Source organism: Ciconia boyciana, chromosome 19, assembly GCF_034638445.1.
Source record: "Ciconia boyciana chromosome 19, ASM3463844v1, whole genome shotgun sequence".
NCBI classification, from domain to species: domain Eukaryota; kingdom Metazoa; phylum Chordata; class Aves; order Ciconiiformes; family Ciconiidae; genus Ciconia; species Ciconia boyciana.
In genome coordinates, this window is record NC_132952.1 from 112,122 (window position 1) to 128,600 (window position 16,479).

At 42.6% G+C, this 16,479-nt stretch overlaps 1 protein-coding gene across 1 annotated transcript; it reads right to left on the reverse strand.

Annotated features, from left to right (window-relative positions):
* Window positions 1-2,390: 2,390 nt before the first annotated feature.
* Window positions 2,391-14,723, reverse strand: LACTBL1 (lactamase beta like 1). The gene is made up of 6 exons (XM_072884280.1): window positions 14,650-14,723; window positions 13,054-13,141; window positions 10,112-10,269; window positions 8,209-8,456; window positions 5,167-5,272; window positions 2,391-3,369 (listed from the first exon to the last, which is right to left on the reverse strand). The coding sequence occupies exons 2-6, from the start codon at window positions 13,123-13,125 to the stop codon at window positions 2,391-2,393; spliced, it is 1,563 nt and encodes a 520-aa protein (XP_072740381.1). The 5' UTR covers window positions 13,126-13,141; window positions 14,650-14,723.
* Window positions 14,724-16,479: the final 1,756 nt, after the last annotated feature.

Here is a 16,479-nt window from a genome sequence, read left to right on the forward strand (position 1 = left end):
TCTCCTGCCCACACAAAGGGGCAGTGTAGGAAGCTCTTGTTCACCTTCCCAGTGTGACCCAAGGTTTGGTGAGATGAGCTTTAGTGCAGGTGTGGGTTCACGCTATGAATAGCAAAGAGCTGTACTTTGCTGTTATGGGAATGAACAAGAGCACCAAAAAGTGTCAGTGTACAGGTTTGAAGGCGACTCACTAGAAAAGGAAAGACATGTTAGTGTCTGCATTATTGATGGAAAAGTAAAACATCTTAACCTCTCTGTCAGACAAATGAAGACAGTCCAATGTGGTGTTTCATCCTGACCAGTGAGTGACATGGGATATAAATCTTAATTTTTCTTGGAAGCTTTTAAAGGTAGCTGATGGGTAAAAAATCACTTCTTTTGTTCCAAAGCAAGAAGAACAGCCCCAAACTGGCACTTAGCCCTCACTCAAAAAGACCAAGGTAAGACCACTCAAATATCTTGCAATCAGACAGTACATCTTGTGAGGTCAAAGTGTGGAAAGCACTGTTGTGTCAAGCATGCCTTGACAGAGTGTCGGCACCTCTACAGGAAACCAATCATAGTGCAACATATCTGCCTGCACACGTACCTCTGGGCATGATCACACATGACAGCAGCAAGAATTTGCATAGAGTTTATTGCTGTTAAATATTGCCAGATTAAATACTTGAACATACTAGGCTGTACAAGGTATGAAATGTAATCACCTACAAAGTCCAGAGGAAACCAATACAGCAGCAACCATGACTGCCTGTAAGGCAAGGTTTACAACATTATTTCATATGTTTATCAGGGAACTGAAATCGTCTGAAAAAAGGCAGGGAACCAAGTTTGCGAATCATAGATTTCTAGGTCTTCAGTGATGGTCTCTCTACTCAAAACAAGCTGAAGAACTGCACACAGAGTGAAAACAGTGAGAGACAACAAGAGAGAAAGGAGGCAGGGAGATTTATTTTCTCATCCCGAGACATGTCCACTTTCAAGACTCTGTGTGGACAAGAAGCAGAAGGAGGTCACTCTGCAAGAGGATCCAACCTCACACCAGTTATGGTATGGGAGAACATGCACTTTGAAGGGTCTTTGACTGTCCTAGTATGCCTATCCTTTTGCATTTCCTTCAGGATTTCCATGCTGTACAGCCATTGCCATACTCTGCAGCTAGGCTGTTCATTTTAAGGTAAGAGTTATCTTGCCCTGACCCTCTGCTTGCTTTTGTTTCAGGCTCCAGTTAGGGCTGCAATCACAATACTCTCCTAAATTTGAAGGGGCATTGCAGGAGCCAAGACTCCTCAGCTGGTGGTACTTGCCCTGTCTTGCACTTGTGCCTGCCACTGTTCCCATCACAGTGATATGGTGTTGGCCATTAATGACGTATCATCTGTCCTGCCTGCCTTGGCAATGAGTGGGCACAAGAGGGGAGAAGAAAATGTACCTGTGGCTTTGCTGATTGCTTGCAGATACACCTGTCCTAAATGTAGTGCTCCCCAGGCTAATGCACTTTCCCTTAGCATCCTCCCTCATACCTGCATAAACACAATGGGTACGTATCCATACAGACACCCTGCCCAAAACACACATAAATATTCCCATTCCTTCCTGTACTTAAATGCCACACTCACACACTTGCCTATATACTGAGATAGTCACAAACCTGAGTCCAGCTGGAATATACCAGTATACGTTCATATGGCCCTGCTCACAGGAGTAAGCTTCAGCTTCTGTACTTAAGTGCTACAATATCCTTTGTGTGACCACTGCTTTTGCAGAAATCCATGTAGCCAAGACATAACTACATTGCTGTCTGCTCTTTTCACAGTTTCCTTGTTGTGACCCAGGAAGGAAATGGACCCTCACTTCCCAGGTATCACAAGCAGGGTCTGTTATGAGGCTGGTACCATTTTCTAGCACATAATGCTTTTGGCAAACCCAGGTGAGGAATCTTGTTCATGGTAGATGGGCTCCTGAAGAGCCCTGGAAAAACTCTTGAACTGAAGAAGAGATATTTTCTGAGAGACACAGGAAATTCTCAGCCCTTTGATGATACCAGTCAATCACCACAGTGGTCATCAAATAGACAATGTAAGTGTGGAGACTTAAGTGCTCAACATTTTTTTTATAGCATCCAAACACCACGCATCCAGCACATTCCCACCTCTTATTTTTCTGCAGGCATTCCCAGTTGCTAGCCAGCCTGTTGTGCACTGCCAGGGATTGCAAGCCATTAAAGTAATTTTAGAAGTGGGACATGATATATTTGTTGGGCAAAAGAGTCATTTGCCACCATCTTTCCCTTTGAAATGGCATCCATAAAGCCACACAGACAGGAAAGTCTGGTAAGACACAGATTTGGAGCCATGTCCCAGAAGTGGTCATAAAAGTAGAGGGGATATTTAGCTATAGAATACAGGTTTGTGAAGTACACGGACCACATTGTATGTGTTCAGCCCTGGTGCATCAAAGCCTGGAGACAGACCCTTGCGATCAAATGGATAAAAGTTAAAAAGCTGCCCATTTTGGGTCTCCAGTGAGATGGAGGCAGAGCCCAGGTGCAGAACACATGGGAACTCCTTGTCAAAGACAACTTGGAAAACACGATCTTCCAGGTGGTGGAGCTTGATTGTCCGGTACTTTTCAGGAATCAGCTCTTCCACGTGAGGCCCAAACTGCTGCATGACCAGCACCCCACCAGGTCCAACTTTGATCTCATAGAAAGTCAGGTTGGAATAGGTATAGTAGCCAACGTAAGGGCCTGCACTTGGAGGAGGAATCAAGCTTTTCTCTGCCTCTCTGAACGCCGTCTCCATGGCAGGAATAAGATACTCATATGTCTGAGTCACAATATCTCCACCCTGAGGCCTGGGCCCTGCCATCAGCACTATGAAGCTCAGGCGGAGCTTGGGGATAAGAGAGAAGGTAGCTGAATAACCATCGAGGTCTCCATCCTTCCTAATGACATCATATCCCAATTGCTCATTAATCTCCCAGGGTGTGCCGGTCTTGTTAGCAAAGTATTCAGTGGAGCACTTAAACAGAGGGGTCAGCATCGTCTTCACTGTGTCAGGCTCTAGGAGACGACGGTGGTAGGTGCCTAAGAAGACCATTGCCAGCTTGGCAAGGTCAGCAGCTGTGGAGTACATCTGGCCAGAAGGCCTGTACCAGCCAAGGTCATAGAGAGGGGCCGGCTGCCGGCTGCCATAGAAACCCACAGCCATCTGGGAGCGGATTGGTGGTGTGATATCGAAGCCAGTGTCCTCCATGCCCAAGCGGTCCAGGATATTCTCCAAGATCCAGCGCTGGTATTGCCCCTCAGCTGCATGGTCAGCTAGCACATGTGCCATCAGTGAGAAGGCCAAATTGCTGTAGTGGCATCTGAAAAGGAAGAGGAATATATCTGGACCAGCCTTACCTCAGTGATACAGTGTGGGTATGACTATGCAGAAACAGTGGCTAGGTCTCTCTTCCTAGGGGAAAAATTCTCATTTTATCAGATGACATGCTAAAAGAGAGAGGAGAGATGAAGGAGTGACAGTGAAAAACTGAATGTTGTTGCCTTGATTTGTTGTTAGCCAAGAAAGAGAAATTTCTTACTGGAACATCAGCAGAGCTATTTAACCACTATGTACAAAAAGAGAGCTGAAAATGGAAAACTAAAAAACCCCCAACTTTATGCAAAAACCTATATATTTGCGTATCCTGACCTATTGTTTATAATTGTACACCAGAGAATATATCCATTCTTTTTAAGAGCAGAGTTGAGAGTTACAGGTGCTTACCTTAAAGGTCTCAAAATCCCAGGTAAGCCTCTTTGGAGATTTAACATGGTATAATTACTTAAGCATCTAAACTACCTTAAGATGGTAAAAGCACTTAAAAAGCACTTAAAAGTCTACAAAGCAGCATCCAGCAATGTTGAGTCATTAAAGACACCTGAATGCTTCAGTCTTTAATATCCATAAAGTGATTTAAGTCTTTATACTTGAATGAAGTTTAGTGACATGAAGACATGAATGGGCAACTTTTTTCAAACACATTTTCAAAATTCATTATGTTTTCAACCTTGTTTTTTTGGTTTTTTTTTAATTGTGTGAAGCCACACACCTCACTGAGGCCTATTTAGCTCATAAATTTGGTACCACTTCAACCATTTCCAGCCCATCTAGCTGAATAAAAGCATGATGAGCTACCCCAAGAATAAATACATTCTGGATCTAAAATTTTATATCTGAAACAGACCTGAATTTCAACATACCCAGAAAAATATGTTAAAATTTCTATATCAATTAATGGGAATTTCCTTTATGAAGGATGATCTGTTTGCTGTGAAGTATATCCAGGAACAGGGAGACAGAGTTAAAACTATCAACATGTCAAGTAATAAGGGGTTGAGAGACTATGAGTGGATGGCCTTATGTATCTTAATGGTGAGCATAATATAAATACCAAAGAAGGTGATGGTATTAAAGTCTTAAAATCCTTTAAGGAACATCTATTGTAACCTCCTACATGATGTGGAACAGAACTAATACAAGGTTGTCATGATCGAGCCATTGAGTTTTCTAAGCTTGCAGACTTCAAGCCGTGGTGAATCCTCAGAAATCCTAGGCAAATTATTTCAGAATGTAATTCTATTCCCTAAAAATTTGGCAGACTTAGAAAGTTTTCCCCGTTAGTCTGAATACTTTCCCTCACCTGGTGTCCGCTGGATCCTGTTCATATTTTTGAGTGTTTGCAACTCAGGTAATAGACCTTTAACAGGCTATATAAATTGTAACAAACATTAATAGAACTTGTAGTAGAGACATGCAAATCACTACAGACATAGCATGATTTTAAGTGGAATCTAAGATTATTTAAACTGATTAAATTAGCATGCCTTTCCACTTTTGAAAATCTGCATCTTTCACTTTTTAAGGCTCATTGGACCAAACTATAGCAGTTTAATTTGCCTCATCTAGGCTTCTCACTCAGGCTCTATACACATTAAAAAAACCCCTGGCACCTCCAACAGTCACTCTTTCCAGCCTAAGACAGGTGTATGGGTAGATGGCTGAAGCTTCCTTTAGGAATGGCTGTCTTTTATCCATTGGCCATGGAGACCGCAGGTGGGGCTAATATCAGTGGAGAACACAAACGCAGACCAAAAGCTCATAAGTGAGCATATCTGACCTGGTTCCTGGATCAGCAACCAAGACATCATCTTTCAGGAGAGCTAGAGCGTCTTGTGTATTGCCCTTCCACAGCAGGCTGGTAGATCGCAGCCTCCTGGGCAAACCTGTGCCATGGAAAAGAGAAGTTAACAATTTGAGACAAATCATGGTCCAGGAACTTTGAGTCTGCTGAATAGTGAGAAAAAGGCAAGATTCAGTGGCAACATGGAAACAACAATGATGCACACGTGCTTTATATACATAGCAAATGCGCTGCAAGGACCTGTTCATACTGGACTGCAGGATATGGTATTCAAGTCAATGGACCACTGAATCTGAGTAAGGTAAGTCCTACCCCAGCACAGCTCTGGGTTGCTACATTTCAGTTAAAATACCTTGGTGAATGATTAAAAAAACCCTGTATCCCAAAGTGTATTTTGGAAGAGAAGGGCATATTGGGTGTTGGGGAAATCCCTGTTCATATTTCTATGTGACTATATTCCCTTGACTTACAGAAGTGTGCAACAGCCCCTTTAAACAGGTTTTTGTTCTTTACACCTTGCTACAGAGGGTTTGAACTTCTCTGAACCATTCCAGGCTAGGCCTAAAGTATTTCTAGCTTTTTTTTTTTTCTTTTTCAGCTTTAGCAATATTTATTCAGGGTTTCTGAATGTAGAAAAACTGAAGTTCTTTTCACTTTTAATTCCACAACACTGAACATGGATTCCCTAAAAACTTTTGGCCAGGACTTTTTAAAATGACACAGCTTCTTTGCACAGGATCTACGGCTCACCAAGTCCAGAACTTGGGTTACATCTGGAATGAAATCCTCACTGCAGTTTACAGCTGACTTTCATGTAGAGGTTAGGAGAAAATCAGGAAGGGTACATGATAGAAAAATGACTTGCAATCTTCTGTTCAATGAGCATGTGCTTAATCATGGCAAAGCTGAATGAGGCCCTATTCTTTTGTAGCAGCAACACATGTTTTTCTCAATTGGCCTGACCTTGGGATTTGCACTGGAACAAGAGCACTTTTTCTGCTTCTGGTCTGTGGTTATTTGTGCAGCTTAATGACCAGAAAAGAGATGCACTGAGCATCTTCCAGTAGACAATGGGTTCCTTCACTTCCTACCTGCCACAATGGCAGCAAAGAAAACGTTGCACCACTGGGAGAGCTCACCAGCACCCTGCCAGCAGTGCAGTGTCTCTCTTGAGGTTCACTAGAAATGGTAAACCAGAGAATGTGTGAGCATAACATAAAATCCACAGTCATTGATTTATACCTCGTGGACTGCTAATTGATGTGACAAGCATGCTGTTAATAATTTACAATAGCATCTCATACTGTCATTCATATATATTTGAAAATCACAGTCTTAACAAGCTGGAACTTCTGTCTAGCAACGTACCCATCAAGTGTTGAGAAGAAAAATCTTTGGAGTTACTTTTGTAATATGCAATGTAGAAAAGCCCAGATAATGAGGATATATTATAGATCAGTTTCCACTGCAAGAATTTAGATGAAAAACACTTTACAATATGTCATGCAGTGGCTCTGATCTTGAAGCTAAGCAGAACCTATTCCTTTTTGATTTTTGACAGACAGGAAATGTAACATGTGACCTCAACATTCATTTGATTTTCAGTCGGGATTTTGAAACTGCTTCTCTTTCTACTGAATTGTGAGGGTCCAAGCTGGTTGGTGTGCCCTGCTGGTGTGGTCTGGGAAATTTGGGCCACATTCTAAAAATAAAAGACATAGGAACAGAAAAGGAACTAAGCAGGGGCACAAATCCAGCGCAGTGATGGAAGCAATGGAATGGCTGCACATTACAAGCAATTATGCTATGACCAGGTACCCTTTTGACATATGCTTCCTACAAGTATTTCTAGGGCATACCTCACACCTCACTAGGTGACAGGGAACTGCAGCAGGGGTGGGAGCTGCAGCCTCAGCTCACGCTGCTCCTGCAAAGAGCAGCCAGACTAGCTTCGGGTGCTCCTGAGAGTGTCAGAGGGGACCAGGCAGAGTTGATGCCCCTGAAGACATCATCAGGCTGGATAGAGCAAGACCTTGTCTGCAGGGAGAGGGGCTGGGCAGGGTTGTGCACACAGTTTTCTTTCTGCCTCCTGCTGCCACTGGACACTTTGGGTTCTTTGTCTGTTTGCAGATTTCAGTTTACATCTGTCTGTTTCCAGATTACATCGTTCCTTTTTTGGGAACCCTTATTTTGATATTGGCTTGCTTCAGGTGATGCTGTACCCTGTCCTGAGGTACTGCAATTTGCCTACATGCTATTTTGATCTTAGGTCCTAATTTTAGGTGATTTATTCCGATCTGGAATAATGCAGATGCTACAGAGTTTAATCAAAATGCCACATCAGCACAGTCTCTTTGGCCATTAAATTCTGGAATCTCTGAGTCAAGTATTATTTCCGAGAAAGGTTAAAGTTCTCCTGAGTCCTGTGAGCTCCTTCTGCCTTAATGTAAGAGCTACCCAATTATGAAGTTAGCAGCAGATTAATAGTCTTCTGCCAGCACGTACAAAGCTATTAATAGCTCAGGAATCCCAGATCAGGAACCACACTGACAACTAAATTTAGCTCAGCGATCAAGGTCTATCTGTTCAAAGTAAAGAGGTTTGGTGCCAATTCAACCCTCAACTTTACATCTCAGAAAAATGAGAGCACTCTGGGCTGGACTACAAAAAACTGTTATGCAATTGGATCCTGATTTCAGATCTTGCTACTGTGTTGAAAGAAATACATATTCACTTTGCATGTGAAAAACAATTCCCCAGTCCACAGTGCAGCTTGGTGCCTTTCCTAGCAGGTGGCCTGGATAAGAGTTTCCTTTTAGCACTTCATGAAGCTGCTGACAGCTTGCTTCCAAGGGGTCCTGCTTGACCTCTGGGAAGTGCAAAGATGCAGGGTCCATACTGGAAAATGGCTTCAACAGCAACCTTTTTTATCACTGGCATATGGTCTGTTCTCTCTGTGGTCTCTTTCAAGTGGCATAGTGGTGGGTAGAGGGCAAGCAGGTAGCAGCGTTGTCTCACCTGAGAGCTGGCTGGCCATTCTACGCAAGGTAACAGGTGATGGCTTAAGTGGCATTGAGCCTTTTTCCAAAAATATCAGCCCATCTGCTGTGTATCTCTGTTCTGATTCCTTGAGCCTTCCCAGAGGGTTCTTAATAACAAAGTTCTGGGCGTAACGTTCCAATGGGTCATCAAGAGAAGTGACTTTTCCTTCCTCCCACATCTTGTACAGCATAATGGTGGGAAAGATCTTGGAGACACTGGCAATTCTGTTAAGAAACAAACATGTATAGAAATTAAGCATTAAATGACGCATGAATCAAGAGGAAAGATGGTCAGTACATGAGATCACTGTCTGTAGATGCACTGTCTGTAGCTTTACATGCAACACCTTTGCTAATTTGGAAGGAAATGGCTAAAATGCAGTTAAGAAGCTTGAATTAATATCCTTAACTGTGTCCTTTATGGACTGCAACATAACCTTCAGTAGTATGTCCCCAAAAGTGCAGTGGGCTACAGAACTTGTTCTGTTTACTTAGGATTCATAAGACTACATATTTTGTAAATTATTGCTTAGTAAATACAGTAACAAGTTGCAAGTAGTTTATTGGAATTTTAAGGTTAAAATGCCATAAAGTTTTACATTTCATATTCAGAGTTGATAATTGGGTGGCTTCAGAACAGAGTCAAATTTACAAAAGGTCTTCTGGAACAGGACTCCGGTTCTATTTTGTTGTTTTTTGGAAATGGGGCCATGATTAAGAGGGATGGCTGGGGGCATTTGTATGGTGCCGCTAGAGATGAAATTCTTGGACCAGCGCAAGATGGCCTAGAGTGAAAGCATTTGCCAAAAATGTTTTTATTATTCAAGAATGAAAGTCAGAGGTTTGAAGATGATCAGATACCGTTGTAGTTCTGACCATAAACTATGTCGACTGGCAATAAATTATTCTGGGGAGTTGCCATGGCACAATCAGTTAATGCGTTCAGCTGTTCACCATAAAAGTTGGTGGTTCAAGCCCACCCAGGGACGGGTTCCCCTTTCCCTGCCAATGGCAGGGGGGTTGGAACTAGATGACCTTTAAGGTCCCTTGCAACCCAAACCATTCTATGATTCTATGATTCTGGAAGAAATACATGAAGTCATCTATGCAGGGATTTTACCATGGTACAGAGAGGGAAAAAAAACAGGTAATAGCAGCTGCTGAAACTTTCCAGAATTGTTTATTCTGAGGACAACATTTGATAGTCAGAGTGCAGCCCATATGTTTCATATATAGCACAGCTATAAATCACTGAAAACAGATCTTTAAAGGAAATAAACACTTCCTTTGTATTTGTTTTTGGTTTTTAACACACACTAAGAGCTTGATTCTATCTTCATCTAAAAAATAATGGCCAATATGGCTTTGACTTCACTGGGAGAATGAATAAGCATACAGATCTACTTTATGTGCTCAGTAGATACTCTTCCCAATCCCCACTTTTTGCTAGACTGACTTTTTTTTTTTAATCCTATGGCACTGTCTCCTCGCTGTTCACAAAATCTGTGCTGGCTCTCAGTCTTCAGATTTGTGCCCTAGGCTTCCTCAAAGCATGGAGACATTCCTATGTAAGGAGTAGTATGTTTTCAGGTTCTTCAGGATGGTCGCTGCTATTCCAATTTAAAATATTGTCAGATCAAATTAAAAAAAAAAAAAAATCCAAAGTAAACAACTCAGTAAGCCACAAGCATATGATAATTTAGGGACTAGCTGAAGTATTGTCTCACAAAGTTTCAGTGTAACCCACAAGAGGTTTCTGCAGTGGACCTGAGCCAGTAGAAGATGCCGTTTGTGACAGTGGCTCTATTCCCAGATATCAGACCTCCATATGTGTATCTGCTCTTTTTCTAGCTCTCATGCCTGCGATACAGCTGTCTCACCTGTAAATAGTGTACTCATTGGGCACCACTGAGGAGGGGTCCGAACCGTTCTTCTTCCCGAAGTTGCCTGTCCAGAGCACAGTGTCATTGTAGATAACAATGGCAGACATGGCAGGGAGTCCAGAGCTATGAATCTTTTGGCGCAGCATCATATCTACCTGGAGAATGATGGGAAATTATGAATTTCCAAATGAAGAGTCTTATAATGCATCTAGTCTGTAACGAGTGGGAGAAGACCCAGACCATCAGTCCTCTTTACTTCCAAGCACTTGAGAGTGATTTTTTCAAATGTGTTTTGGCAAAAGAAAATATTTTAACTGTACTGTTCCTTTGAATTGCTTATGCTGAATTATCCAGTATCTTTCTTTCAGTCTATATGTTCACCGTGTAGAAGAATGTGGCGCTCATCCTTGTAATACCTATGATGCTTATATGATTAAAAACAAATGCTAAAACCTAATAATTGTAATTTCTTCCTTTTTAAATTGTACTGTGCACATCTGTTCTTTGCACTAGTATTTTAGGTTCAAAGATGTATGAGAAAAAGACCCAGACTTTTCAAATATCCCATGACACTTTTCATGCCATGAAACATGCTAGAGCTTGGACTCCTGTTTAAACTGCAATCTGAGAAACAGCACTGAGCAACTAAAGGGCTGTGATTGCTCTTTGCTTCCTGTTGTGCCAGGGTTGTGTAGACCTAATCAGCCAGCTGTGCTCCACCCACCTCCTGCAAGCAGAATGCATTGGTGTTGCTCTTTTATGACTTTTTCAAAGCTATGTCATCATCATGCATAAGTTATCTTTTGCACAGAAAGGTTAAGATGTAAGAAATGGCCTTCCAAGCCCAGCATCTGAGACAAGAAAGGCCAAGCTGAATCATGTCCTCAGGACCTCTTCATTGGATGGACTGGTAAGGTGCACTGACAGCCAGCAGTGGAAACATCCAACTTGTGCCAAGTCCTTCTGTAGTGGTTCTTCACCCTCCTCTCCCCATCTGCCAGTGGCCCATCTAGTAAGGTGAGGTACATCAGCAGCTCCAGAGAACAGTCTGGTCTCATGTCAGCAAGCATGGTCCTCCTTAGAGTTTTCTCAGAGAGAGTCTGGCATGCAGACCTACCTCGACCTGCAGAAAGTTGACAGAAATAGGTGATGCTCTTCTAGACTTGAGTGTCATTGAATCCAATAGTCAGTGCTTGGATTTGGCCACTAGCAAGACTCTTCTGAGGAAAACATAGGCCTTTCTGATAAGCAAAAGTATTTGCCCTCAGAAGACAAATGTTTCCTTAAGCCTCATGTATGAGTGAATGTCAGTCTCCTGTTTCAAGCTGCCATGGGCTAAGACAAAGTCCTCCCCTGTATGCAATATGGACATCTGGTACTGTCCAGAGTCCCAGTTCCAGGATCCCGGGCCTGGCACAGGATGGTAGTTTGTCTCAGGGAGTGCAAGATCTTTAGCGTGGGTTTGAGTGTCCACAGACTTAAGCAGAAGAACCTAAGGGCATCTGAAGATACACTTTTGAGGTGCTGGTGCCTAAGCCGCCTTCAAATACCTATGTCTTCGTATGCATCTAGTGTTCAGGTTCTCTGTGCCTTATTCCATCTGCAAAATAGGAATAGTTTCACCAGCCTGCTTCAAAGAAGTGCTCAGATACTTCATTTCTGAGGAGCACAAAAAAGGGAGGTTAGATGACTCTCTGATGGACACTCAATGTTCTGCACATCCCCCTACCTCTCTGACTAATCCTAATTGAATAATAAACTACCTCTACAGTAACCCCAGAGACAGTGGCAGAGACTTCATAAAAGTGAATGTGAAGTGATAGCAATTGAAATTCAATGTAGATAAAGTGGTGTGCACGCAGGAAAACAACCCTAACTTCACAACACATGCACACAGATGGGCAGTGAGCTGGTCATTAGCACTCAGGAACAAGACCTTGGGGCTATGATGGATGCTCCTATGTAAACACTTGCTCAGTGCCTGATGGCAGAAAAAAAGGTAAATCAAATATGAGGGATTATTAGAGAAGTAACATAAAATAAAACAGAAAACACCATTTTATCACTGTATAAATCGCTAATCCACTTGCACCTTGAATACTGTATACAGTACTGATTTCCCACATCTCCACAAGAGTATGCTAGAGCTGGAAAAGATTCAAAGAAGGGTAAAAAGAATGATCAGAGCTGTGGGACAGCTTCTATTATGACTACTTAAGCTACTCATGAGAAAGAGACAAATGAGACAGTACACTATATGATAGGGGTCTACAAAATCAGGAGTGTCCTGTCAGAGCATGGCTGTCTTTATGGTCCACACAGTCAAGGCAACGCTGCAGTATTTCTTCATTGCAAATAGAGCCTACTAGAATTTCAGACAGTGCTAAAATTTCAGAGGCAGTATATCATACTGAGGAAAAGCAGGTGTCTCTCTCATTCAGATGCAGGTGCCCTTCCTCTTCCCCTTCCCCTCTATTCCCTTCCTTGAAGTTACCAACAAGTAGCTTTTTAATTTTTAAATGGTGGCATGGGGAAAGCCAGCAAAGCAATAAAATAAGGAATTGGCAGTCACTGATTAATAGAAACTAGTTACATGAGTCACCTACTTTACAGGATATGAGGGCTGCCTAATAGTAGACAAGATGCCAAGAGCCATCATTTTGTGCTGATGTATGTTCACCAGACCTTCTGATGAACAAGTAATAATGTTTCTTCATTGTAGCTTACCCTTTGGATAAGATAACTGCTTATTGATGTGTTCTGTATGTTCAGTGAAGAAGTTTTATATACCCATTTCTAGATTCACATGTTCTCCACCTCCTCAATTTCCCACCTCCTTCCCCAGAGATGCTCAGGGGAAAAATACATATTCTCCCCTTTACACCTTCAGAAAAGCAGTCATGAGCTCTGCCTCCCTCTGTTCCCTTCTCCTCACAGACCTTCTCCAATGCGTCCTTCAGAATGGGGATTGGGTGGTCCAGCGGTACGGGTTCAGGATAGCGGGGGCACATCTGCACAGCTTCTGATCTCACTTCCATCACAGATGGGACTGGAAGACATTTCAAAGATAGCATATGTGACTTGAATAGACACACTAACAAGCTTTAACCTTATCCAGCAGTCAGCACTAGCTTGTGCTGTCCAAAGCTGAAGGACACTTCTGCATAGGCAAAGAGACAATCATCTTGAATTGCTTCTATCTCACATAAAATAGGACTTGAAGAGGGCACTGTGCTCCGTTATTGCTTATTCCAACATGGAATAGCACATGGGATGGACAGGAGCTGCAATAGGCTTCAACTGACTCTGCAACCTGGAAGAGTAAGGAACTGGGACTAGAGAAGACTCTGTAGGATACCTGACAGTGGGTTTAGACCCTGTGAAAGTGCCCTGCCCATGTCTAGGGGAAAGTCTGAGTTTGGGCTGAGGAGAACAGAGTTGTCCCATGCATATTGTAACTTCATAAAATTGATGTGAATTGTGAGTGCCACCAGAAATCTTAACACTATAACAACAGTTGATAGGCTGCATACCTAGTATATTAGCTGTCTTCTGAATTAGCTGTATCCTGCATATGCCAGAGACCTATCTTAAATTTTTGTGGCAAGCAAAGATCTGTAAACTCAATGAGAGATGGGAACTCTCTTACTTGGAGGGACTATTTTCCCAGTTGATCCCAAGGTGTTCATAAACACAGCTCCTCTGCTCTGTAAGCTGTAAGCAAAATGCTTATTTATCTTTTCACTTACCGACTGAGCATCAAGCATTAGAAATACAGATGAGAAGAGAAATGGCACTATGAAAACTTTGAGATTAATTGGGATGGACACACAAGAGCCTACAGGCAGCCTTTGATAGTCTGTGATAAAAAAGTAGAGTCTGAAATCTCTTCAGATATTGGTCTATGAAGTACCTCTGGCACCTTCACTGTGGATTTTATGCCACCTTTGGGCTACTTAAAACACTGATCAGTTACATTGTATATATTTCATCCTTACACATACAGTGCCTTGAGTCTACCTGTTGAGTCTTCTATAATCAACATAAGGGAATTCTAGTGTGAACCAGGAACTTGAGCCAGTTCAAAGATCTAAGATTAGGGGAATAGGAAAGGAAGCAAACCTATAAGCTGAAGCACGTGGTAAGGTGTAAAACAAAACCCGTTCTAAATGGGAGTGACTTTTACAACAGGATGCTAAAGAAAAAGATAGAGAATGTAAAATAAAATGTCTCCTTTGTGTATCAATTAATCTAGGTTAGCACCAGAAGTAATGGAGCTTCTCCGGACACCAGCAGAGTTACATGGTACTCCATCAACCCAATGTTCATCTCCTCTGTGTCCTTGCACTAGTCAGGAGGAGGTAAATCTGTGTGCTGTTTGGGGAAATGCTCTTTGGGGAAAAATGTTCATATGGGGAGAAAGGTGTTTATTGGTCTCACAAATTTAATAGAAACATAGAATCTTTTAGGTTGGAAAAGACCTTTACGATCATCGAGTCCAACCATGACAAACAATGGCCAAGCTTAAAGATGACTACTCACTGGGCTCCACCTTGGGGAGGCTGTACTGCCACAGAAAGCAGCCCGTCATTGCAACAGACAACAGGAAGAAGAAGATGACCAACAGGTGAATCCACTTCACCTCCATAACAGTGAGCTTGAGGAGGCTCCGGCTGTGGGATGCCTGCTGTAAACAGAAAAGATATGATCTCAGAAAGAGAAAAACTGCCTCTCATGCATAGGTGAAAGAGGTACACTACATCAGAGAATAAAGCTACTGCAGGGACATGGACTAATTACAGTACTATTGTGGCACCAGAGCTGGGCATACCAGACCACATTGAAATAACTGGAACCAGAGATGACTTCTTGTCTTCCAATTAGGTTTGCAAGACGTTACTCTCCTTCCCTTGTTGGCCTTGTTGGTTCTTGTAGAAGAAAACCATCCACTCCTTTTGCCTTTTCCCCTCCCTGCAGATAAACCTCATCAGCCCACACTGGCAGGATTCTGTTACAGCTCTCATTTCCTCCCTTCTCAACCATCATGACTTATTCCTGGATATCTTTCCAGCCCCTTTTTTCCAGAGTCCAGCATCTGTTCATGGCAGCCACCAGCTAGATCATCTGAGCAGATCCAGCTTATAAAAACTTATAAAAGATCAATGATGGAATTTTTCACCATGTACTGCCCTTAACCTTCCATTTTGTGCCTGTAATTCCCATTATATCATGTACCATCTGTAAGCTTGGCATTTACAGATGCCGTGTTTTGGAAAAGTGGCTAATATTTTGGGTTTGTGCAGCTCTCACAACACTGGAGACCATCCAGGTTGGTGATACTACCATATAAATGTTGAAGAAAAACGAGGAACAGATGACAAATGATTAGGTGTCTAAGCATGAGCTGTGCTCTTTCACTGTCTGTAGGAGGTCAACAGGGTGCTTTTGAAAGTTTGGCAATTAATGTTGTAAAACATATGGCCTGCCATTTGCATCCAATATGGTCCACATTCCAAAGCTGTTTCAGGTTGTCTGGACTCACTTGTAGGATAGACAGACTAAAATACTCCCTTTAGATTTCCACATGGCCCTTTTTTTCTTTTTCGAGATACAGGATAGTTCATGCAAAAGCTTCTGCAAGTCAACTGAGCCTTGTCTTCACAACAAGGGAATCTGCAGAGCCACTTACGGACTTCTACATGGCTTCATGGCTCTGTAAGGATCCAGCTGGGGAATCTAGCCCCTGCTGAAACTCTAGGTTGCAATTCCACTTTCTGTACAATAACAGAAATATTTCTGAAGCCCTTTAGCCTGTTCAGGCATTCCCACATAAATTTCTGAAGGCAGCTTACTTCAGGTTCTTCCATAACATAATTAAGAGTTCAAGGATGGCTTAAGACCATACAGGTGCCTGCAGACCCACTCAGACCTGAGCTTGCCAGAGCACACATGCAGTCCATATTCCAGCTATCAGACTAAGTGACATGTGTTCCTAAATAGGGGAATACCATTTTGACACCAAAACCAGTTTGGTTTAGATATACCAACCTCCTACAGTGCCTTAGTAGGCAGGAGATCATATCCACACAAGGAGAAGCCTGTGTATTGAGATCTCTTTAATCACCCCCACACTGGCAGGCTTCAGTTTATGCTGAAGGATGTTGCCCAGAGCTGCAATGAGATGCTGTTTTCCTGCAGCGAGGGGTGGGATAGGGCCCTCTTTGCCCTGGAGTGGTCATGGGGTGACTTTCTTGGATTTACTCCCATCATAATAAGGTGACTCCCCCACCAACCTGCAGTTCCTCTGACTATTTTTCTGCCTCTTTCCTTGCTTCACTGAGAAACCCTGATTCCTGGGTCCCTAA